Raw genomic sequence first — 24,347 nt, forward strand, 5'->3', positions numbered from 1 at the left:
AACACTCAACAAACAGCTAATTAGACTTTTACCACCATTGTTCTGATGGAAAAAGCCTTGCTGCAAGGTCATACTTATGACCTTTGTTCTAGCTCTCCATGAGCACTCTCAACTCAGCGTTAAGATCCTGACAAGCAGTGAAGACGGATCTGTTAATAACGTCCATGAGCATTTCTGCAACGTTGAATCAAGTACTACTGTTGCCTCATACAGGAAGGACGCATTTGATAATAAGATCTCTTTAATATCGCAGTTGTTCTAGTTGATACACAAATTTAACATAACTGACTCTGACCAGTTTTTCACCAAAAGCATCCCATCATATTTTGGATGCAAATCTCGACAGAATGGTTCTGAAACCTGATTATCAAGTTTTAACTTGTCAATATGCCATAGCCTGAATAGCACAGGATTGCTTTCCTTAATATGTTCGGCAAAAATTATGGTTTGGTGTTGACATAATCTTGCCTGAGGACATTAAAATGGCCACCACATCCATCTTACCCTATTACTAATAAGTAACAGATCACTAGACCAGGATATATTGATCACCGGTGACACAATTTTGTAATCAACTCATTAATCAGATCTAAAATGTAGAAAAGTGTGTACTCTGTTTATTTTAAAGGCCATTGTTGTGCATTTGTATGACATGGATAAGCAACCATAATTGTAATTGCTTTTTTTTTTTTTATTTAAAAATGTTTATTTTGTAATGTGTAATAATATATTATATGCCATTTGTTGTTTTCATGTCATATAATTTCAACCAAACATCCAAATAAGACACATTTAGACATTGAAGAAATAGTATGAAAGTTTTTTTTTTTTTTTATTGTTTATTATTTTTATTTCATTGAACATTGAAAATCAGTTTTTAACAAAAAGCAGCTTAACAAAGGATTTTTGCTAGGCATTTTTTGAATGAACAGGTTTCAGTGTTCTTTTATTCATATCTGTGTTTGCCCATTAGAGAGAATGTGAGTCCTGCAGTGGTGGGAAGTGTGTAAAAAGTGCATATGAGTGTATTCGTGTATTGTGTGCTTCGAGTAAAGGTTGGATATGCTCTGAGAAAAGCCTTCTGGATGACGGGTCGAGGTGCCGGTGCTTGGCGCAGGAGGCAAGGAAGAAGGAAGGGTGGGTGGTGTAAAAAACAGCTGGTTTACTCCTTGCTAATAAACTTTTGGAGAGCTTCAACTATTTTCTCAAAGTGAGGCTTCACCTCATCACCCAATTCGGTCATCTTTTTCCTCAGTTCTCCGGATCGCACGGCCTCGCGGAACTCTTTGGTTCCCTTCTCCACCTGATCCTTATATTCCTGGATGTAGGGCTCCAGACTGGTCTTCGCATCCTGCAGATACTCAGCCACCTTTACACGCACAGCTTCCAGGATGGGCATCAGCTTGGACTTGGTCTCCTCCCAGTTGGGTCCAATCTTTTCCTTCAAGCTCTTGACGATTGGCTCCAGCTTGGTTCGGACTTCCTCCATGCGTTCACGCTCCTTGGCCAAGTAATCGTCGACAAAAGGCTTCAGCTCGTCTCTGTACTCCTCGAAGTGCTTCTGCAGAACCTGCCTGAGCTCCTCACGCATGGGCTCGAGCTGCTTACGGAGGTCCTCGATGTCCTTGGTGAACTTCTCACGGTGTTGAGCGGTGGCATCCAGCACCTGGGTACCGACTGGGGTGATGAATTCAAAGGCTTTCTCAAGGTAGCCATGGAGGTTGTCTATGGACTGGCCCAGGAATTCCCTAAACAGAATGTGGATTTAGGTTGGTTGTCACTGGAAAAACAGTGTTCCTTACTATGTAAGGTGGCCCCAGTTCATAGCAACATTGGTACAATCAATGGCATCAATTACGACAGGATTATGTTTGCTCTTAGATACTAGTTTGAGGATGCTCTTTGTCATATTACAGGGTTGTTTCAGTTTGACTTTAAGATTAATGCCATGCTACTCTGCTGCTCTAGAAGAGTTCAGCAAGAAATGAAGAGATTTTTGCTTTCTTACTTGTAGTCTTTGAACTCTGTGTCATCGAGGTGAGTGAGGGTCTTGTGTCCGGACTGCTTCAGCTGATCTGTGTAAAGCTTGAACGCAGACTTCACATGATCCAGCTGTGATGGTGCTTCGTCCTGCAGGAAACGGGCCTGGCAACCTGGATGAAGGAAGTGTCAGTTCATAAGCTTGCGTTTGGAACAAAGGTCTGGCATTCTGATCACTGGTGTGACTTTTTTTTCAGAAAATGTTTCTTCCCAGACAGCAACTTAGTGTTGGCCCAGATCTGGCCCACATTTGGTACATGTGGATTACACGCAGACCAGATGTGGGCCGGATCTGGGTCGACACTATGTTGCTGTCAGGGTTCGTTGAAGTTAATTTCTTCACTGGCATAAACTAGTAAAAAAACTTAAAACAAGAACAAAATCTAAAGGTATATGTAAAACAAGTCTGCCAAATTTCTTAACAAAATGTATCTTGGCTTAGATTTTAAACTGAAAAACTAGACAAAAATGCTGATTAAGAACATTATATTTTTAGTGTGGAGAGAAGCAATGGGTTTACATACCTGCCAGCAAAACAGTGAGGGCGAGGGCTACGAACCTCATCATGGATCTGGGCCAAAAACAAACATCAGATATTGTTAATATAATTGAAGAAGCTCACAATGAATGGATGGGTTTGAGATTTTTAACCAAAGGGAGAGTAGAAACAATTCAGCATGATTCATTCTAATGTTATTGAACCTTTTAGTACTGTGATTGTTCTAGATTGATACTACAACTATGCCTTCTCAGGCTGCTTGGGAAAGGTTAAAAATACAACATATGTCAGCCTATTAGACTAGAATCTAATTCATCCCAGATTAGACAGAGTTACAAAGGCTTCACAACCAGATTAGCTCTCAACATAATCTAAAATCCTTAGATTAACTTGGACACATTGATGGTGGACCTGGGAAACTGAGCAGACTTCAGTCAATCCTATTGTTACTTTCAGGCAGCCGAGGAATAAAAGGGCTACAATAATTTATCAAATTTCATCAATAAGGCTTTGCCATTATTCTTCAAACCAAAACCATTACTTTTGGTACTTTTAACAGTAAAACTACAAACTACAAAACATGTTTTGCCAATGTCCTCTCAACAACAGTCATATTTAAAAGTATAATTTGATACAAATTTTGTTGTTTTGCTAACGGTCCAGCTGTTTCTTGACAAAAGCCTGAGTGACTTTACGGTGTCCGAGGTCGGGCTGCTTACCTGTTGATGTAGCTGGTCTGGGACGAGACTGAAGAAGAAGGGCCAGAGATATGTCTTTTATAAGGCTCAGTGGGAGGGAGGGGGCAGGTATCTGGAGCTGAACCTCAACCCCGCGCCTCCTCACAGCAGGGTTCAAAGGTTACCTTCTGAGGGGACGGGGGAGGCCGCACAAACACATGCATGCACATTCATGATAGATTGCTTCAGGCTCTTTGAGTTTTGACAATATGTCACTCACATCAAAATGTAGCATATGAACACTCTAAAAAAAATGCTGGGATAAAAACAACCCAAGTTGGGTTGAAAATGGACAGACTCAGAGATTGGGTTGTTTTAACCCAGTGGTTGGGTAAAATGTTTACCCAACATGGGCAGTTTTATTTAACCCAACTATTGTTTAAAAATATGTATGGCTAAAAATGAACCCAAGATAGGTTGGAAATTAAAAATCAGATACATAATTACTAGAGGCAACAATAATAATCAAAAGATGAAAGCAATTTAATAAATGTTTATTGTTTAATTATTATTCATTAAACTTATTAATAAATGTCCATGTATTAAACATATTAGTAAATGTTAATTTCCAACATACTTTGTGTTCATTTTAAGCAAGCAATACAGACATTTTTAAACAACAGTTGAGTTAAATAAAACTACCCAGCAGGTTGGGTCAAACATTTAACCCAACCACTGGGTTAAAACAACCCAATCGCTGGGTCAAAACAACTCTGTTGCTGGGTTTGTCCATTTTCAACCCAACTTCACTCTAACAAAAATATTTTCATGATTTATTATCGCAACATTTTTTTCTTAATTAATGTGGTTCAGATAACATAATATTTTGAGTTTCTGTTGATTAAACCAATTGCCTTCATTGTATTAACTCAAATTTTTCATTTCAATGAACTCAAAAAAAGTAAGTTACCTGGTTGCCTTAAAATTTTAAGTTAAACCAACAGTGTTGGGCTGTTTTTAACCCAGCATTGTTTAGAGTGTATGTCTTTCAATCACTCATTCTTTTGACACAAGTGAGAAATGTGCAGTTTGTTCTCAAGAAGTTATTTCCACCATATCTGGCCACTGAATAGGGCTTTTCTTTATTTAACTTAATAGAGACTGGTTAATTCAGTCATAGTAAATGATTTTTTTTTTTTAACTTGGAATAATCCAGTTAAAGCACATTTTTACAGAGTTTTACTGTTCTTTCATATATAGTACAACTTATTCACTGTCTCTATTTCTTTTTCTAAAAATGTTTGGTTTCAAAACACATTTCATTGTCACCATGTACCGCTGTTTGCTATGTTATTGCACATGACTTTGAGACCATTCTGAGAAGCTCTTTTACCAAATTATTTTAAGTCATTCTAAACGTTTTCTTTCTTCAGGTTACACTTCCTCTGGAAACAATGGCATCTGTGTGCTCTGCATTGATGTGCTGATGTGATTAACAGGATATTGAACTGTGTCACATGATTTAATCATATTGTTCTTGGATAAGTAAATAATGATATCTGTTTTTCCCCCTTGACCTCTGACCCCATAACATTCAACCACAGAACACATTGAATGTAACGGGGTTGGCATAAACATGTTTTTAAAACTAAGTGTCTGGTTTATTTTTCCAATTTTATTCTTTGCTTTCTCTCTTCAAAATGGGTTGCAATATGAACTTAAGTAGTTACGGCCTGTGTGCATTTAGTCTAAGGTGGGACAATATGATTTATTGAACGTTAAAAGGAATTAAACATGGCACTGTTTCCTGAGAATCACCCTACTGTAAAACGACAAAGTTTTGTAATCTGAATGCTTTTACTAATGTGAAACGCTGCATCTTCAGAGCTTCAGGCTCTGTTGTGACACATTCAACTCTCTGAGAGACCTGTGAGCAATCACACCTCACGTGGAGACGTTTCTGAGGCCGATAGCTGGCCGGAACCACAGTGTGACTTAACATGGGCTTCACCAGATGTGTTTCTTCAGTCACATGCCATCCACTGTCTTTTGTCATGTTTTCGGAGAGACATGAACCCTATACAATGTAAAATCAAGGGTAAAAACCCCAAAAGAGTTCATGATTTGTGCATATCAGCTCATCTGAGTAGGAGTTTGTGTAAACTACTCAAGCAAATAACTAAGCAAACACAGAGTTAGTTAGAAAATCAATGTCAGCAGAGTTTCATCCCTCATGTGTGTCTCTGGTTTTCGCTGTAAGGTCCAGGACTTATGTGAATGTCCTCTGTGATAAGGCCTGCTGGGGCATTCGGTCCAGCCTCTGCTATGTAGGGTGAATGTCGTAACCGTTCCTAGTACACACTGTCTATATGAGCACATAGCAGAACACTGCCAGCCGCTGTTTGAGAGCAAATGGGTCAAAGAGTCATTGAAGCCGCGAGTGGACTTTGAGGCTCTGGTGTGCGTGTGGACGAGCTACAAACAACTGTTAAGCACTCTTTGTAAAATGAAGTGATTCGATGGCAATAATGCCAATGCTCTTGTTGATTGAATTGATTCAGAAGCATCAAAATAATGGCTGTAACGGCTGATACACTCATGCATAAACACTAAAAAGTGCTGGGTTAAAAACAAAGCAACTGGGCTGTTATGACCCAGCGGTTGGGTTAAATGTTTGACCAATCTGCTGGGCAGTTTTATTTAACTCAACTATTGTTTAAAAATGACTATATGGCTGGCTTAAAATGAACCCAAAAATATGTTGGAAATTAAAAATCAGACATATAATTACTAGAGGCAACAATAATAATCAGAAGGTGAACATTAATTAATAAGAAATTTGACAAATGTTTATTGTTTAATTATTATTCATTAAACTTAGTAATAAAATTGTATTCATTAAACATATTAGAAATTGTTAATTTCCAACATACTTTGTGTTCATTTTAAGCGAGTCATTTTTAAACAATAGTTGAGTTAAATAAAACAACCCAGCAGATTGGACAAACATTCAACCCAACCACTGGGTTAAAACAACCCAATTGCTGGGTTTTGTCCAATTTCAACCCAACTTGGGTTGTTTCAAGTGAAAAATTGACAAACCTAACCTTTGGGTTAATTTCTTTCATTACCAAATTAAATTTCCAACCCAACGGTTGGGTTTGTCCATTTTTGACTCAAATTTTGTGCATTTTTTTTAGTTTGTTCACATTTATTCATTTAGCAAGAGCATTTATTCAAAGTGACAATTAATGCTGTGAAAACCCAACCCCAGCAGTACTAGGAAATGGTCTAAAAGGGCAGTAGTCATGCTTTTTTCCCCGTTATCTTTACGTGTATGTTGTCAGCATATACTGAACACTGAGTCAATCAGCTGTTCAATGGAATCAATCTAGCTGTTGATTAAAGGGTTAGTTCACCCAAAAATTAAAATAATGTCATTTATTACTCATCCTCATGTCGTTCCACACTCGTAAGACCTTCCTTCATCTTCAGAACACAAATGAAGATATTTTAGTTGAAATCCGATGGCTCATTGAGGCCTTCATAGCCAGCAATGACATTTCCTCTCTCAAGATCCATTAATGTACTAAAAACATATTTAAATCAGTTCATGTGAGTACAGTGGTTCAATATTAATATTATAAAGCAACGTGAATACTTTTTGTGCACCAAAAAAACCCCTAAAATAACGACTTTTCAACAATATCTAGTGATGGGCGATTTCAAAACACTGAAGCTTCGAAGCTTTGATCAGAACGCCAAAGTCACGTGATTTCAGCAGTTTGGCGGTTTGATACACGATCCGAATCACTGATTCGACTCAAAAGATTCATAACGCTCCGAAGCAGTGTCTTGAAATCGGCCATCAATTGATATTGTTAAAAAGTCGGGGGTTTTGGGGGTTTTTTTGGCGCACAAAAAATATTCTTGTCGCTTCTTCATAATATTAATATTGAACCACTGTACTCACATGAAGTGATTTAAATATGTTTTTAGTACATTAATGGATCTTGAGAGAGGAAATGTCATTGCTGGCTATGCAGGCCTCACGGAGCCATCGGATTTCAACTAAAATATCTTAATTTGTGTTCTGAAGATGAATGAAGGTCTTACGGATGTGGAACGACATGAGGGTGAGTAATTAATGACAGCATTTTCATTTTTGGTTGAACTAACCCTTTAAAGTATAATACAGAAATACATCCAGCAGTGTATTTACAGCCATTCATCTTTACAGCATTGTATTTATGCATAGTGTGCTTTGGCCATATTGACAATACTGTCATTATTATTAGGGCACCAACTAGTGAGTCCCTATATACAAATGGCCTGAAAATCCCTAATCAATGAAATGTTTTAAATGTTATAAATGTCTTCAAAGCTCTAGAAATGAGCTGTTTAATTTCATGCTGTTCTGTTTATCGTTTATCCTATTGTCTTATGTTGACTTGTTTTCCAAGGAAATACTCTTCTTTGTGTGTTTCAGTGCTTTAAGTGCTTCCAGTTTTACTTATTTTTCAATTGAATTGAATTGCATTTTTTGTCATTATCTTCTTTTCATCTCTCTCATTCATCTTTATGAGCGCTCTAACACTCCTTCTCTTTGTCATGTATCCCTCTCTTCTCTCCTGCTGCTAGTGCATGTGAATAGTCCTCTCCTGCTTTCAGGGTCCAGCCGTGAGTTCTCACCTCTCTCCCGGTGTGAGCGGAGACGCCTGGACTGCTAGTCTCCTACCATGATTCCACCAAATCAGTGCTGCATCACAGATCTAAAGATTTCAGCTCAAAATCTCATATTCTTTTGTTTTTGAGTGTGTTTTAGAAAACGTTGCTTCATCACACTAACAAACTTTCACTGCAGTTGTAATAAAGTATACATGTATGGTAAGAACAATGTGCATTTCTTTGCATTTAAACTGCAATTATTTAGATAATCATTTAGCATGTGCAGGATAATGATGCATCAGCCAGTGCGTTATTATAGGAAATAAATAGAAACATTTGCTAAATTACTTGTCATATCACAACATTATTCAAATGGGGTGAGATGGACTACCCAAACTAAATAAGTGATGAAAGATAAAGTAGAAACCCAGTAAAAGACATTAATCTGAGAGGTACATTTATTCCAGGCATATGAATATTTACATATTTAATTGCCCATATTTTTAATTGAATTCAAACTGATTTAATTAGCCTATAGGTTTGAATGAATAGCAAAGATGCCTCACATGTGGGTCTATGTCTAATTCATGGAAATGTTAAATAATAACCTCATGAATTACAAAACATTACATTTAAGATAATATCAGTTACAACATATCACTCTGGTGCTATTCTGTGCCAATTCTATGTGGCCCATCTTACCCCAAGGGTCTAATTATATCATTTTAATTCAAAATAAAATTATACTCAACAAATCTAACAACATGAATGTGTCCACACGTCCTTCATTAAAAAATAGACACACACACACAAAAAGTAGTCAAACATAATGATATTCAACATAATGTAATGTGATAGATCACTCTTTTCCAGAGACACAAAATTAGATCAATTAACCTCAAAACTGTTTCGACTGACTAAATCTCAGAAATGTTGATATTCAGGTGAAATTACAAAATTAAAAATAGCTATTTATCAAAAGTGTTGAGATCTATTGTCAAGAGGAAAAATGCAGGTGGTGGGGGAACTCTGACTTTTACAAAAGCCTTCCCGGGAATCTAATTAGGATATATTCATCGCAAATACACTTGATAAGCTTCCTGTTCTTGGAATATACCTACACCTTATGCACCCTGTAACTACCCTGAGAAAGAAAAAGTATATTTTCTCTATATCTATATTTTAATTGCATCACATATTCTCATTATTATTAGGCCCCGAGCACCGATGGTGTGAGGACCCTATTGGAATTGCTCAGTCAATTCTTCTTCTTCTCTGAAATGAATCACATTTTTGAGGGCCTAAAGTGCTCGAAAACTCACGAAACTTTGCACACGAGTCAGAAGTGGTGAAAATTTACATCTGATATGGGTTTCAGAATTAGGTGTGGCAAAATGGCTCGATAGCGCCACCTACAAAATTTCAACTAATTTCAACTACACTTCATGTACAGCTATGAAAATTCAGTCGACACATCTAACAGCCCAAAACCTACAAAAAAGTCCTGGGGTGCAAAATCTGTAAACCCAACAGGAAGTCAGATATTTTGAATTTTCTCTGCAAAATTTTTGCAGTTTTTCCCATTTTCACACATTGTACTTTAACAAACTCCTCCTAGAGCTTTAATCAGATCAACATCATATGTTGTCAGTCTAATCTTAAGACCTTGGCGACGTTAAATTGCGAAGATCTAGAGTTTTCGCTGAAGGGCGTGTCCGTGGAGGCCTGACAAATCTGATGTTTCGCCATGAAACAGGAAGTTGTTGTAACTCGGGCATACAATGTTCGATCTGCCCCAAACTTCACATGTTTTATTAGAGTCCTGACCTGAACACATCTACATTCTGTTGCGGTCATAGCGCCACCTGTGGGCAACAGGAAATGACATGTTTTACACTGTGATTTACTCCTCGTAGAGATTTAACCAGACCAACATCCATATTTGGTCAGTCTAATCTTACGACCTTAGCGATGTTAAATTGCAAGTTTTTGTTGGAGGGCGTGTTTGTGGCGGCCTGACAAAGTCTGATGTTTCGCCATGAAAGAGGAACATAAGAATGTGATAAGAGTCCTGGCCTGAAGACATCTACATGGCAATATCAGTCAAAGCGCCACCTGTTGGCAGCAGGAAGTGTGGCACGTTGAAATGACTTTGCCATATTTCCCTTGTATTTACTCGCTTACACGCATATCGCCAACTGTTCACTGTTTTCCTAAGGCCACTGGGTGGCGTGAGCCCGGGTGCGAGGGCCCTTTCATCGCTGCATGCAGCTTTAATTGGTGTTATATTTCATTTTATTCCCTTCATTTCTATGTATGTCTGTAATTGAGTATGCTGACCTCTATAAAGTTAGTACAGGGTGTTTCCCTGCCTTCAGGACAAGTGGTTTGGAAAATGGACTGATAGATGCACAGAAATATTTCATTTAGATGACAAATGATTACCTGACACAAGTTCATAAGTCCAAAGCCCTCCTATCCTGCACATCTGAAGGTTCATTAAGCTGTGCTGAATATTTATTTTAATGAATTATTTTGGGGGGATGCTGTCATTTTTCTATACGTAACAACTAAAATAAAAGCTAAATTCAATCCAAAACAGTCAGCCATGATATGTTGTGTGACTGGAGGATTCAACTTATATCTACATACATCATGTGGGTTAAACTGTTCACACAGCAACCCGTTCTTTACTATGACTATTTAACACAATTTAACATATCAACAACACTATCAAAATATATTATTTTATAAAGAACTCATCTACAAAACATTTCCAGCAAAACAAAAGAGTCTTGAACTGCATCATGTTCTCATCTGAAATGATTCTTTTATAGTTGCATTCGAATGAAACTCCAATAGTCACTAAACACACTAGAAATAGGGGGAAATAGTGTCGTTTGCTGATAAAGGGTCAAATTACAGTCGTTACAAAACACTGATCTTTTACCTCATTCACCCCATCAGCAGAAAGACTGCAGTCCTGTCCTCATGGCAAAACTGAAGGACTTGAGGGGAAAAGCCACTATGAAAACTGAAGGCAGAGTGTGCTCTTGGTGGTTTTGTGTACTCTGTGAAGATGTTAAAGCGTAACATTAAATGTTTGGTTAACTTGCAGCTGGCATCCAAGCCATTATTAACATATTTTGCTGCCTGGTTGCATCCACATGTTTGGGACAATTTAAATCAAAGCAAAAAAGACGGTTTGAGCTGTTCTTCTGTGTCCAGATGGATGCATTGATTGGCTGGATCATGTGTTCAAGGATCATTGGGGTTAAATTTGCTTTCACAAACAGACACCCACCTGCACTGATAAAGAAGGTTTGCTGTTTGTCAAGATTTGGCCTCACGTCCAGCAAATCTCAAAGTTCTGCCACTGAATTTTATATCGAAAAAAATACAATGTGTGCGTGCTTGTTTTCATGATTTATGAGGACACAAATTTGTATAATGACATGGGTATTGCACTGGTATTACGGCATAAACGTTTTATGAGGACATTTCATGAGTCCTCATATTTAAAATAGCTTTAAAAAACATACTAAACATTGTTTTATTAAAAATGTAAAAATGCAGAGTTTTCTGTAGTTGGTAGGTTTAGGTTTGGGCGTAGTGTCGGGAGAGAGAATGTACAGTATATAAACCATTACGCCTATGGATGTCCTCAGCAAAACAAACCTGTGTGTGTGTGTGTGTGTGTGTGTGTGTGTGTGTGTGTGTGTGTGTGTGTGTGTGGTGAGACTTGCCGCAGCTATCGTGTCACTTTTTTAGAAGTGCTAATCTAGTTTTCTTGATTCTAATTGTAAGTGACGGAGTGAATTTATTCAGTCTATTTTGAGTTCAAGCCAACGGCGCGACTGCTGCAGCTCTTTACTGCCACCTGTGCCACACAAGAGAGATACAAGATCACAGTCAGAGGAGTGATGCCAAAAAGTGTTTGGGCCTTAAACTTAAATCATATCATATTCCCACTTGAGACACATTTCAGGTGGTGATCAGCAAGAAATGCCTCCATTTTGGGCTAACACTTTACAGTAAGGTTCATTAGTTAAACATTAATTAATGTATTAACTAACATGAACTAACCATGAGCAATATATTTGTTACTGTTTTTACTAATATTTATTATTTATTATAATGAAAATACATGTTCATTGTTTGTTCATGTTAGATCACAGTGCATTAACTAATGTTAACAAGATTTTAATAATGTATTAGTAAATGTGAAGTTAACATGAACAAAGATTAATAAATGCTGTAGAAGTGCAGTTCATCATTAGTTCATGTTAACTAATGTAGTTAACTAATGAAACCTTATTGTAAAGTGTTACTAATTTTGTATAATAATCTCATATTGTGCCCTTCTTTCTGGGTCAACAGATCTGCACAGTCTTTCTGCTGCTGATGTGGCTGCCATTTCTGACATATCTGATATATATATATATATATCATAATTTTGACAGTATGTTAATTATGAATTTGAATGTCAACTTAATGTTTCAACTTATGTCAATTATGACTTAGTCAATTTTAATTGTAAGTTATGATGATGAATGTCAATTTCATTATGACTTTATATGTAATAACTGACTTTTTATGTCTCAATTTCTTTTTTTTTTTTTTTTTTTTTCAGACTTTCTATTCATAATCTTGACTTGGTATGTCATAATTTAGCAAAATGTGTGTGATATTTCTATAATGAAAATGACATATTTTATGGTTAAAGGCAGCTGCAGAGACCCAAAATAATTAGAAGTCCCTCAGCTACTCTCTGAGGGTAATTACATTTACATGACTTTTTTTTCTGACATATTTAACCTACTGTTTCTAATATTAACATTTTAACAACAAATGTTTAAAAAGTAGTTGTTAAATATTTTTAAAATAAGTTTTATGTTTACTTTTTTGCAATGTGTGAGAAATATTAATGTTAAAGGTTTACTGCTTTTACCTAATTTTATTTATTTTTTTTTATGTGATTTTAAGTGAACTGTATTCTGAACTGTTTGACCCAATAATAAAAACATAAAACTAAAACATCACACCCACAACTGTAACAAAACAAATATTAAGGAACATTCCACACTTTAATTTTGAACGGGAATCATTGGTGTCAAACCCTCAACAACACACTGATGTGCAATGCTAATTAATGTTAATTTTATTAAACTAAAACTTTGCTCACACAGGGTGTAACAACTTCCCAACATTTTAGGATAATTTTTTAACTTTTCTTTCTACCTTGGTGTTACAGGACAAAAATGATCTGCTTACAAAAGACTGCTTATAAATCTCAACACGTTTAGTCTTATTGTTTAAATCTAATTTTCTTGATGTTTTGCGATGCTTTACCATGCCTCAGAGAAAAACACTGTTTTGTGAAGTAGCTAACATAGCATAATCAGATGCAGCTTTATTTTTACTAACAGTAATACAGCATTTTCTCCATCATACAATACGTTTTAAAATTAATTGCATGCAACACAAGCCATCCAGTATTTAATATGATATTGTAAAATGGATCTATCTTACTGCAGTGTGTAACAGTGTCTCACAGCAGTGAACACACAGAGTAACGTTATAACATCATCTTCAACACTCTCAAATGTATCTAATATGATAAAACCATGTCCATTGACATGATTTCTTCCTGAGTCCAATCCCAATTGTTTGCACCGTCCGTTGAGGTGAACTCCACACTCCATCACTTCCGCTCTCAAACTTAACGTCATCAAGCTACGCCTTTGTTTTGAATAGACCTCTAGCGGACAGAAATTTTACATATTGCACCTTTAATTAATATATTTATTAAATATACTTGTTATTTAAATAATTTATATAGGCTATATTTTAAAATATATTAAATATATATTGTTAAATGAAAATAAAAAATATATTGTCATCTATTTAAAGGTGCAATGTGTAAATTTTTGGAGGATCTATTGACAGAAATGCAATATAATATCCATAACTATGTTTTCAGTGGTGTATAAAAACCTTACATAATGATCCATTATGTTTTTATTACCTCAGAATGAGCCATTTCTATCTACATACACCGTGGGTCCCCTTACATGTTAAATGGGCATTTTGCACCAGCATGTTTCTACAGTATCCCTAAACGGACAAACACTCTACAGAGCGCGTTTGCTTGACTGGCTACTCTCTGCTGTCTCAGACGACGATGCAACGACGCAACCTCACCGCTAGATGCCACTAAAATTTACACACTGCACCTTTAACATGTTTACTAAACATAGATATATATGTATTGTAAAAATTAATTAAAAATATTTAATATATTTTAAAATAAATATATGAAATTTCAAAAATAAGTATATATTTAAGAAATGCATTAATTGTATTACATTTCTGTAAAGATTTAGTAACTTAAGGGGTATAGCTATTAAATAATGAAATATGAACTAGCTTTCAGCTAAATTCATCCAAATAAAATTTAAAACAGCGTAAATAAAATTAAAACTTTAAGGCTCTTTATGGGAAAAATGTTCATTCCTTTTCGGTGGGTTTTCACTCTGTTTGGGCTGGACATTTTTCTGAGACAAGGCAACCCTGCAGTTTTAAACCTAAACAGACAGAAAACCGCGCCATATTTCTGCTCAACAACAAAACCTATCTTGTTTTATAACATGAGTCCATGTGTTGGTTTGCTTCTGTGGTTTATTTTCCACAAACCACTTCACTGCTTTGGACAGCCGCCTTGAACTTAAAGGGTTAGTTCACCCAAAAATGAAAATAATGTCATTAATGACTCACCCTCATGTCGTTCCAAACCTGTAAGACCTTCATTCATCTTCAGAACACAGTTTAAGATATTTTAGATTTAGTCCGAGAGCTTTCTGTCCCTCCATTGAAAATGTGTGTACGGCAGACTGTCCATGTCCAGAAAGGTAATAAAAACATCATCAAAGTAGTCCATGTGACATCAGTGTGTTAGTTAGAGTTTTTTGAAGCATCGAAAATACATTTTGGTCCAAAAATAACAAAAACTATGACTTTATTCAGCTTTATATTCTCTTCCAGAATCAATTCCATTGAACTGATTCCATTGAACTGATTCCATTGAATTGATTCCATTGAATCCTTTCATCTGTCGGCGTTGGTAATGCACTTTTACGTCGCCGTGGTTGTTTTTGGCGATAAGGACATCCGCGACATGCACACTTATGCACCATTTTAAAAAATATAGCAATACCAAAATACAAACAATGTAGAATAGCTTGAATACAGCGTGCGTCTCCCTCAGACTGTAAACGAAGCTCGGGCGCACCGGATAACACGTCAGCAGCGTCTTACGTCAGCAGCGTCACTGCGGAGTCGTGAACCCGGATTAACAGAGAAGAGAATATAATGCTGAATAAAGTCGTAGTTTTTGTTATTTTTGGACCAAAATGTATTTAAGATGCTTCAAAAACTTCTAACTAACCCACTGATGTCACATGGACTACTTTGATGATGTTTTTATTACCTTTCTGGACATGGACAGTATACCGTACATACATTTTCAATGGAGGGACAGAAAGCTCTCGGACTAAATCTAAAATATCTTAAACTGTGTTCTGAAGATGAACGGAGGTCTTACAGGTTCGGATCGACATGAGGGTGAGTCATTAATGACATGATTTTCATTTTTGGGTGAACTAACCCTTTAAGTTCAAGGCGGCTGTCCAAAGCAGTGAAGTGGTTTGTGGAAAATAAACCACAGAAGCAAACCAACACATGGACTCATGTGATTCCATGTCCCAGATGTGGCGACTGTAAAAATGCTGCTGTGAAAAACTGTCAATTGGTTTACAGAAAGTTTCTGTACTATATACGGTGAATAACTGTAATAGATCTAACGGTACATTTAATGTAATTTTACGGTAAAATACCATTAAATTCACAGTTTTTGGAAGTGAAAAATAACAATTCATTGTAAAATTTACAGTGAAAAACGGTAAATTGACATTCCCACAATTCCCTGTGTGACACTTCACATTTGATATATTTTCGTTGAAATAACTCTGTTTCTTCTTAGTTTTTCAATTTTTTTTCTAATCAGTTATGTACATTAGGGTTTTATGTTACATCTAATGTTGTTAAATTAATGTTTATTGCATTTTTAAAATGTCATGCATGTTACCATGATGGTCTTTAGTGTGTGTGTGAATGACACTGTGTGCAACTTCTATATGTTAGTATTGTCTTCCTCAACTTGTGGAAAATCTGCTTGTGATGAACTTTGATTCATCATGTGACTCTTATCATCACTGTGTTTGGTGACTGTCAGTGTATTATAAAGGTACAAAACAGATATTTTACTTCATTAGGTTGGTAAATTAACATTATATCAGTTAATGAAATACGTTATTTTACCGTTAATTTAACAGATTTTTTTTTTACGTTGCTACTGTATTTTTTACGGTAAAGTTCTGGCAACCACAGCTGCAGGTTTTTTACTGTAAATTTTACTGGGATTTTTTTTTTTTACAGTGTACTAACTCGGGGTACGATAAACGCAACACGCCTAAAACATATACGCGCCATTACCAAGATAACAAAAGCGCACTTTAGCGTCTGTATTGCGACAAGCCGAAATATTTGCCGTCAGTAGGGAATTTTATCATCATGAAATTATATGCTGATATAATTTTGTCATCATGATGGCATGATATTTTGGGGCATGATTGTCATTATTATTTTTATTATTATTATTATTATTATTGGACGTCTTGAAGTAAGAACGGGTTGGCTTTTTTGAATGGATGTCAATGGAGGCACGGCTGACATTCGCTGACTTTTGTTAGGAAACAGCTGATCACTTTGGCAGTCTGTCCGCTAATACTCAATGTTTTTACCATTAAACATTATTTTTATAGTGAGCTATATTTAGAAATTACAACAAATTGATTGCTGTTTTATAAGAGAAGTTTTTATTCTTATGATATTCTCAGTGGTTGACTGTTGTAAAGCTAAGAGGCATTCAGTGATTCAGAATCAGATTATATATGATATTTGTGTTGATTTTCTGAATGGCAGGTAATGTAAAAATGTAGTAGCCTAATTTGCTGGTGAATGAAAAAGTTAACTTCAAACACTGTATGAATACACATAAATTTGAAGTAATGTACACTGCCCTCCAAAAGTTTGGAAACGCCCTAGAAAAGTGGGGTTTTGGACAATATTGGCATGAATCCTTTTTAATTTGCAATAATTTTGCACTGATAAAGGGACAACACAAACTATGAAAACATATTTTATTACATAAACAGTTTATACATAGAAAAAACTTAAATTTTCGATTCATCAAAATATCCAGCATTAGCAGCTATCTGACCTAAACTGGTTCTGATTGGTTCATTGTATTCTAAACTTAATTGGCAATCAATTGTTGAAGCTATATAGGTGTGCTGACCCAGACATCTTTTACAAACCTGGGCCAAGTTTAATCCAGTAACCAGCATCACAGCATGTCTGACTTTGACATGTATATATTGCCATTATTATGTAATCAAAATGAAAATTGTTATTGCTGGTCTTCAATGATAATGTCAAGTTACTGTAATGTATTTGCACCGAAAAATGATAAGGATTTATGCTGATATCGTCCAAAACCACACTTTGCCAGGGGTGTTTCCAAACTTTTGGAGGGCAGTGTATGTTTGGCCACATATCACTATCTAAATGTGTTACTAGACTATTTATCTCAAGTTATTTTACCTTTATGAATCTTTTTTTTTTTTTTTTAAGGGTGTTTTGTCCCTAAAGCAAAACGGTATGTAGAATATTACTGTTAGGCCTACATCTTTAATGCAGTTTCAAAAGGCCATTGAAAGGAATATAAATATTATCCTTATGACTTTAGCCGACAATCAATATAACAGTGACAGTATAATATAGAAATATCAGAAATAACTGGCAACAACAGAACATAAGCCATAGTAAATGGGTTTATTCACCTCTGACCCAACACGCTATTTCAAGGGTTTTTTTTCTTTCTCTTTTCTTAGTGTTCTTTGTTTCACCAACATTACCCAAGAAAATATATATATGATGCAGGAGAAACATAATTTATTTCTATGGACTGTAACACCATGTCTATAACACAGATATTACAATGAGCACCCTTACCACAACTGAAACAGCAGAAGCATATTGGTTCATTCATGTTTTGTCAGAATGTCTGTTTTGAGATCTCTTCTGAGCGGATCACATGACCACCAGCCGCCAAAGATCTTCAACTTGTGACAAAGACATCAGTGTTTTTACTGCTCAGAAACTGAGTATCACTAAACTGTGTTTCTGACATCACATGATCGCACCAAGAGCACAGATTCAGGCGTTTCTTCTTTAAACATGCACTTGTGGAATGAGTTCAAGGCCAGGAACATCTTATCCAGAGGAGAAACAATATGTGTTAGCCGTGTTAACAAAAATATCTCTCTACAGTACTTTATTTCTCCAATAAGAAAATAAAACAATTTTTTTTTTCATTTAGAAACTTTCTAAAAGAAGCCATTTTGCAGTTTTGTATAGAAATGCAAACAAAACCAAAGACATACATAACAACCGATGCAATTAATGAACATTGTACAAAATAAAGTTACACATTGTAGAAAACAAAAAATTAAATAATTCCATCGTGTCTATCCTACGATATCGAGCAATTATAAAACAATCTTGGGGTAGAAACACATATTGGACAACAAGCAAAGTGGTTAAAGGGCTGTTGTCTTCACCGCCCCTAAACCAGACGCCTTCACATGAGCGCCTTTATCTTCAAACAAGAACAGTTATACCGAATAACGTCAGTCAGAATGGAAACAACAATAACCTAGTGCAGAATAAAGGTTTTTGTCATAGATGGAACCATCAATGCCAATAATGAACCTTTATTCATATCAACATGTCTGGGTGAAATTTCACCTCAAAAATCAAAGAAATTATTATTATTTGTTGTTATTATTATTACTCTGAAATGTGACCCAGACATGTATTAGTGAGATGTTTGTAGTGAAAGACTGCTCTGTTCTGACATGGACGGCACACTCAGCCGGGTCTAGCGTGTTCAGTGATACCGCGGTAATGTGAAGGTGCCGGTGGAGAGGACGGCGCCGTTAATACGCCTCTTTCTGCGTGTGCATCTGCTCCTGGATCTTCTGCAGCATTTCCTGCATTCGTCTCAACTGCATAGAAGAAAACAACAAACAATCAATCAATCACACTATACCAGCAAAACTCATCAATCAATACTGGCCAATCAATGAGTCACATGATGTCGATCTCCAAACTAACCAATCATATTAGCCAGGCAAAAGTCACGTGAGCTGATAATCAATAACGCGCATGCCTTGAGTACGTGACATCCGTGATATTGACAGAGTTTGCAGGAGATCGATACCGTTGTTACGACATTTAAGCTAAAATTGATACTACTTCCTGTACATGCCACGGCTTCATGTAAATAATATGCTAAATAATTTAATTTGTGTTAGAATGTCAACATTTCCAGCAGTTGTCATTTTCTGATTAGTAATTAGTGAAAATGAACAAAAACTACTGCACTTTGTGTCGTGACTGTGGAGACATTTATCAGGGTTTCATGCTTTGTTTTGTGTGGAGCGACTTCCTTGCATACTGCATTTATGTGAAGCCTGAGCCGCTGTTAAAGTTCAGAAAGAATGACTGGGAACTGGAATGGAGTCAACAAACCTGTGCAGTTCATGAAGAATCGTAAATGATAATAATGCCGTGATATAAACCTTTAAGCAACACTCAGATGTCAACAATGATTGTGAAAGGTGTGTATGAATACAGATGTGCCATGTCAAATCATATCACCAGTGTTAACAAGACTTTAATCACAGACTGATTCCAGTGCAATAAATCCATAACAGATAGCAACTTAAAAGCAAAGCCTTCGTATATATTTTCTTCATTCCATTCCAACTTATATAATGCAGTAACTGCTTCAGAAAGACAACATGAATCTACTAATCTTCCAAAATATATACAAAAATACCATGACTGAAATAAGTCCAAAATATATTTTAGCCTATATTTGGAAAAATGTTCTACAGGAAAATACTGTAAAAGCTTTACATCACTGTTGGGTATTACGATTTTTAGAAAACTGCAGGAAACATGTTCAGGTCATATTTCCCCCCAAAAAGAAAATGAAGTCTATATTTACTAAAATGCCAGTTGCACATTTCCCCCTAAATAAATAAATAAATAAAAATGAATAAGTAAATATATATATACAGCTATGGAAAAAATTAAGAAACCACTCCAAGTTCAGAAATCAATGTTAAGTGGTCTCTTAATTTTTTCCATAGCTGTATATATATATATATATATATATATATATATATATATATATATACAGTATATGAAGAGTTTCGTTGCAAAATGAGATAACTCCGTTTTTAACATTTGTCAAAACATGTTTATTATTATGTTATCATGTTATTATTTTGTTTTATGGTGCTACTTAGCTGTATTTTTTAAGTTATGAAGGTTTAAATCAAAACAAACCAACTCCAGTTGAATTGATATTAATTGGAATGCACAACCAAAAAACAAGATTTTTGAAAAATTTAAAAAACAGAGTTAACTCTTCATATATATATATATATATATATATATATATATATATATATATATATATATATATATATATATATATATATATATATATATTTATACGTTTACTGTAACCACAAAAAGCATTGTATATATGAGTGCAGCAATATAAATCATTTAACATAATTGCTCTCAAACCACCATGATGGTAACTCTACAAAAACTCACATTAACAGAAACTCTTGTAAATTAGCACGACAAAACATTAAACTGCTACTAAATCTCACACTTAACATTATTTTTTTCACAAAAAAACATTAGCATTTTAGCACTTACTTTCCCTTTGAAGTGTCATGGGCAAAGCATGCTTGGAAATAGAAATTCCAGTTCAGGTTCATTTAAACTTAAGTTTGTTTAAATTAAAAGAAATGAGTTCATAAAACTCAAAACAATTAAAAAGTTTAGTTTACTTAAAACATATCAGTTCTGTGAACTCAAAAGACAAAGAAAGTGCTAAATACTCATAAAAGTTAATTTAACGAACAAATTTGTTTAATTTAAGTTTGTCTCACTCAAAACAATTAATTATTTTGAGCGTTATGAGGATTTACAATGATCATTCTCATTACTGTAATATATTATATAACAGTTTTATAGTATGGTCCCACTTTATTTTAAGTGTCTTGTTTGATGAAAAAAATTGTTAGATACAATGTACTAATTGTATTAAACACTTTATTTTAAGGTGTCCTTATTACAGTGTAATTATACATTTAATTAACAACTATAGGGTTAGGTTAGGAATAGGGTTTGGTTTAGGGTTAGTTGCATGTAATTATGCACATTTTACTTTTATTACTACTATTATAGCTCAATATATAATTGTAGTATATGTTGTATTGAACTTAATTTAGACTGTATGATTTACTGCAGTACTATATTACAGTAATAAGAAGATTTTTTTTTTTTTTTTTTTTGCATTGTGGTAGTTTGAATTAAGGGAAAATGTGCTTATTTGCCAATTTAAAAAAATCCTAACAACAAGTAATAATATTAATAATCATAATCATTTTTGGGGTTCAATATACTACATACGCTGAACATGTCTTAGTAAGGTTCACCCATTATGCGATGCAGGATTAAAGTGCATCATGCCAGAGATGTGCAGGCTTTTTAGAGGCATTACACACACAACTGATCCTGAGCCTCACACAGCATGTGCTCTAGTCTAACTGCCTGACAGCACTCCGGATTCACCTACAGGGGGCGCCAGTGGCACATATAACCACCGCTCTAGAGGGTTGGTTCACGAGGTTAAATATGTATTATGAAACCCTATCAGAAGCCGTCAGGACCCTCTGGGGTCAGCGCTGGGTTCGGGCTCTGATTGAGGATCCACACACGGCTCCGGCTCCAAATGTGGCTCATGTTGTGGCGTTTGCTCATGTTGATCTTGGCAGGGAGAATGCCGTACCTCCTCGTCTTTCTCTCGGATGAGCTTCTCCGTCTCGTCAGTTGCGCTGGGCACCATGGGAATGGGGAAGTCGGTGCCGCTCTCCCTGGTCAGTTTGCTGCTCGGAGCAAAACAGCACATGCATGCACGTACGGTCAGTTTCACCAGCAAAACAAATGCCATCGTTTACTGTAACCCCAAAAAGCATCGTACAAAAACACGGTACAGTTTGGTGCTTCATATGCAACCCAGCAAACATCCCATGTTCAACTATTATCTAATATAAAATGAACATAGTATGAAAAGAAATCTGTTGATATTCAATTCATTGTGTAAGGATATATTTTAAATTCTTAATGTGGGTTAATGACTTAATATTTAGTTGTGGGACGGGAAGCAACATCATTTAGTTTAATCCTAATGGTGTGACTTCCAATGTGAAGTGCTACCGCTTCACGCCAGTCCTGTATGCTTTTGTTGTTGTTGTTGTTGGAACTGTTTTACTGGGAGTCGACAGACCAGGACTGTTCAAAACCCTTCAAAACTCCCGATATCTGGCCTGGCTTTTTTTGTGATCCCATAGCACTGATCTGCTGTGAACCCTCCAACATCTGATACAGTGAGCCTCCACTCTCTTTATCATTTGTACTGGCATCATTTTTCCTTGGTGTGGTTGGGTAGCCTTCCTTTCTGTGGACTGTAGATGTGAATTCAATACTGTTCTGGCTAATGCAGATATATTGATTAAGTTGTTTGTTTGGGTCCTGAACAATCATTGGTCATGTACTCGTGTAACTGCTTTCACATTTTGCTCCTTTGTCTTTTTGGATTGTTTTTGTCTGACTTCAATCAAACGGTTCCTTCCACATAGCTCTTCAGTACTCAACTGCTCAGGATTTTTTCATTTGAATCCAATCATCTACGAATGGTGTAAACATCTTGGTATTTTATGCCGCCCACGATCCATACACCATTCGTGGAAGACACTTTGGGCTTTTCACCCATGCTCCCCATAAATCTCAAAAGAAAAGTCATATCACTGAGACTGAGGTACATGATGTTTCCTCCATTGAATACCTAGCTTTGAAAATGGTTGGTCAAACATCACTAGCTGTGATCTTAATCTATCAGCCTCCAAAATCCCATATTGATAATTTCTCTGAGATTAGTGAGCTACTTAAGGCCCTGATATACTTCAAGCAGAATAGAAGAATGAAATGGTATGACGTCATTTCGGACAAAATCAAGCCAAAATGAAGTTCGCTTGGAGTTTGTTTTGGGAGTTCAAAACAGCCAAAGTGAACTTTTTCGGGAAAGTTCACTTTGGCTGGTAAACACCTTTGAACCCCCATTGGCCCGTGGCGATTACGTAATAGGTAGGTGTGCTCTAGGGCTCTGTCCTGCTCCTTCATTTCCTCTGTTGAGGTCAGATGTCTGTGAGTGAAAACATAAACACTGGAGAGCTTCTTTATAGAGCAAATTGAAGTGTAATTCTAATTGAAAGAATCACTGACACTGTTTTCTCATGTTTAATACTGTAAAGCTTGTTTGGTTTAACCCTTAAATGCATACCTCTGGTCTTTAGGATGTCAGTCACTACCCTCTTCCTTATTCAGTTTTTAAAGTTAGAAAACCTTCTCAGCCTCAATTAATTCATTATAAACAATATAAATAAAAAATCATAAAATTATAAGAGACTGCCTATTTTCCCATTCATCAAAAAAAAAAAAAAAATTGTATAGGGTCGCTAACGACGCAAGGTGTGTAACAGTGCAAGTATATTTTTCTGCACAACAATAATCTGAATAAGTGCAATTCACATTTATGAGTGTGTGATACACAATAATGCAGAGACATTTCACTCATAGTTACTGCAGGCAGAAAACAAAGAATAGGAAGATCATCAGCAAAACTTGAAATGGTTCAGTGATTTACTGCTGAGCAAGTACTGAACACAATCAAATACTGTCACTGTCACTTCAGAAGCTGTCAGTGAACAAAATATTGATTTTGAAGGTATTGAAAATGATAGTTTTGAGAATATGTTTGAGATCACGAATATTAACCAGATGCTGAATGTACTGGGAAATGAGGTTTGACGAGGACAGTGATGATGGTGAAAAACATCTGCTCAAACTGAACCCTTCCAAGCTCCAAAAGGTAACAAAATATGCTTTATTTCATTCTTCTGTAAATGTTACTCCAATATATTATGGCGACAGGTAGAGATCCACCCGGGTCGCTAAAGACCCGAATATGTAAAAATGATTGGCGAAACATTGATGCATTTAAGGGTTAAAGCAATCTATTGTATAAAGTGCAATATAAATAAACGTGACTTTACTTGACTGGAGTGCCAAATTGCAGAGCTGGCACAAACATATCCACATCACTATGATCAGATGCTTTCTTAACTGCTGTC

General features: G+C 35.8%; 2 protein-coding genes across 4 annotated transcripts in view; both read right to left on the bottom strand.

The window, feature by feature from the left end:
• Positions 1 to 808: 808 nt before the first annotated feature.
• Positions 809 to 3,312, bottom strand: apoa1b (apolipoprotein A-Ib). The gene is made up of 4 exons (XM_067366417.1): positions 3,259 to 3,312; positions 2,565 to 2,611; positions 2,009 to 2,153; positions 809 to 1,748 (listed from the first exon to the last, which is right to left on the bottom strand). Exons 2-4 carry the CDS (start codon positions 2,605 to 2,607, stop codon positions 1,163 to 1,165), a joined length of 774 nt encoding a protein of 257 aa, XP_067222518.1. The 5' UTR covers positions 2,608 to 2,611; positions 3,259 to 3,312; the 3' UTR covers positions 809 to 1,162.
• A 14,521-nt stretch (positions 3,313 to 17,833) lies between these two features.
• Positions 17,834 to 24,347, bottom strand: part of septin4b (septin 4b) — a 71,137-nt gene continuing 64,623 nt past the window's right edge. For all 3 annotated transcript variants that reach the window (XM_067366404.1, XM_067366402.1, XM_067366401.1), the window contains 2 exons: positions 21,947 to 22,043; positions 17,834 to 19,073 (listed from right to left, as the gene is read on the bottom strand). In XM_067366404.1, the coding sequence (XP_067222505.1) occupies positions 19,005 to 19,073; positions 21,947 to 22,043 (166 nt within the window). In that variant the 3' untranslated portion in view covers positions 17,834 to 19,004. The remainder of the gene's footprint in view (positions 19,074 to 21,946; positions 22,044 to 24,347) is intronic.

This window comes from Chanodichthys erythropterus, chromosome 17 (assembly GCF_024489055.1).
Source record: "Chanodichthys erythropterus isolate Z2021 chromosome 17, ASM2448905v1, whole genome shotgun sequence".
Classification (NCBI taxonomy): Eukaryota; Metazoa; Chordata; class Actinopteri; order Cypriniformes; family Xenocyprididae; genus Chanodichthys; species Chanodichthys erythropterus.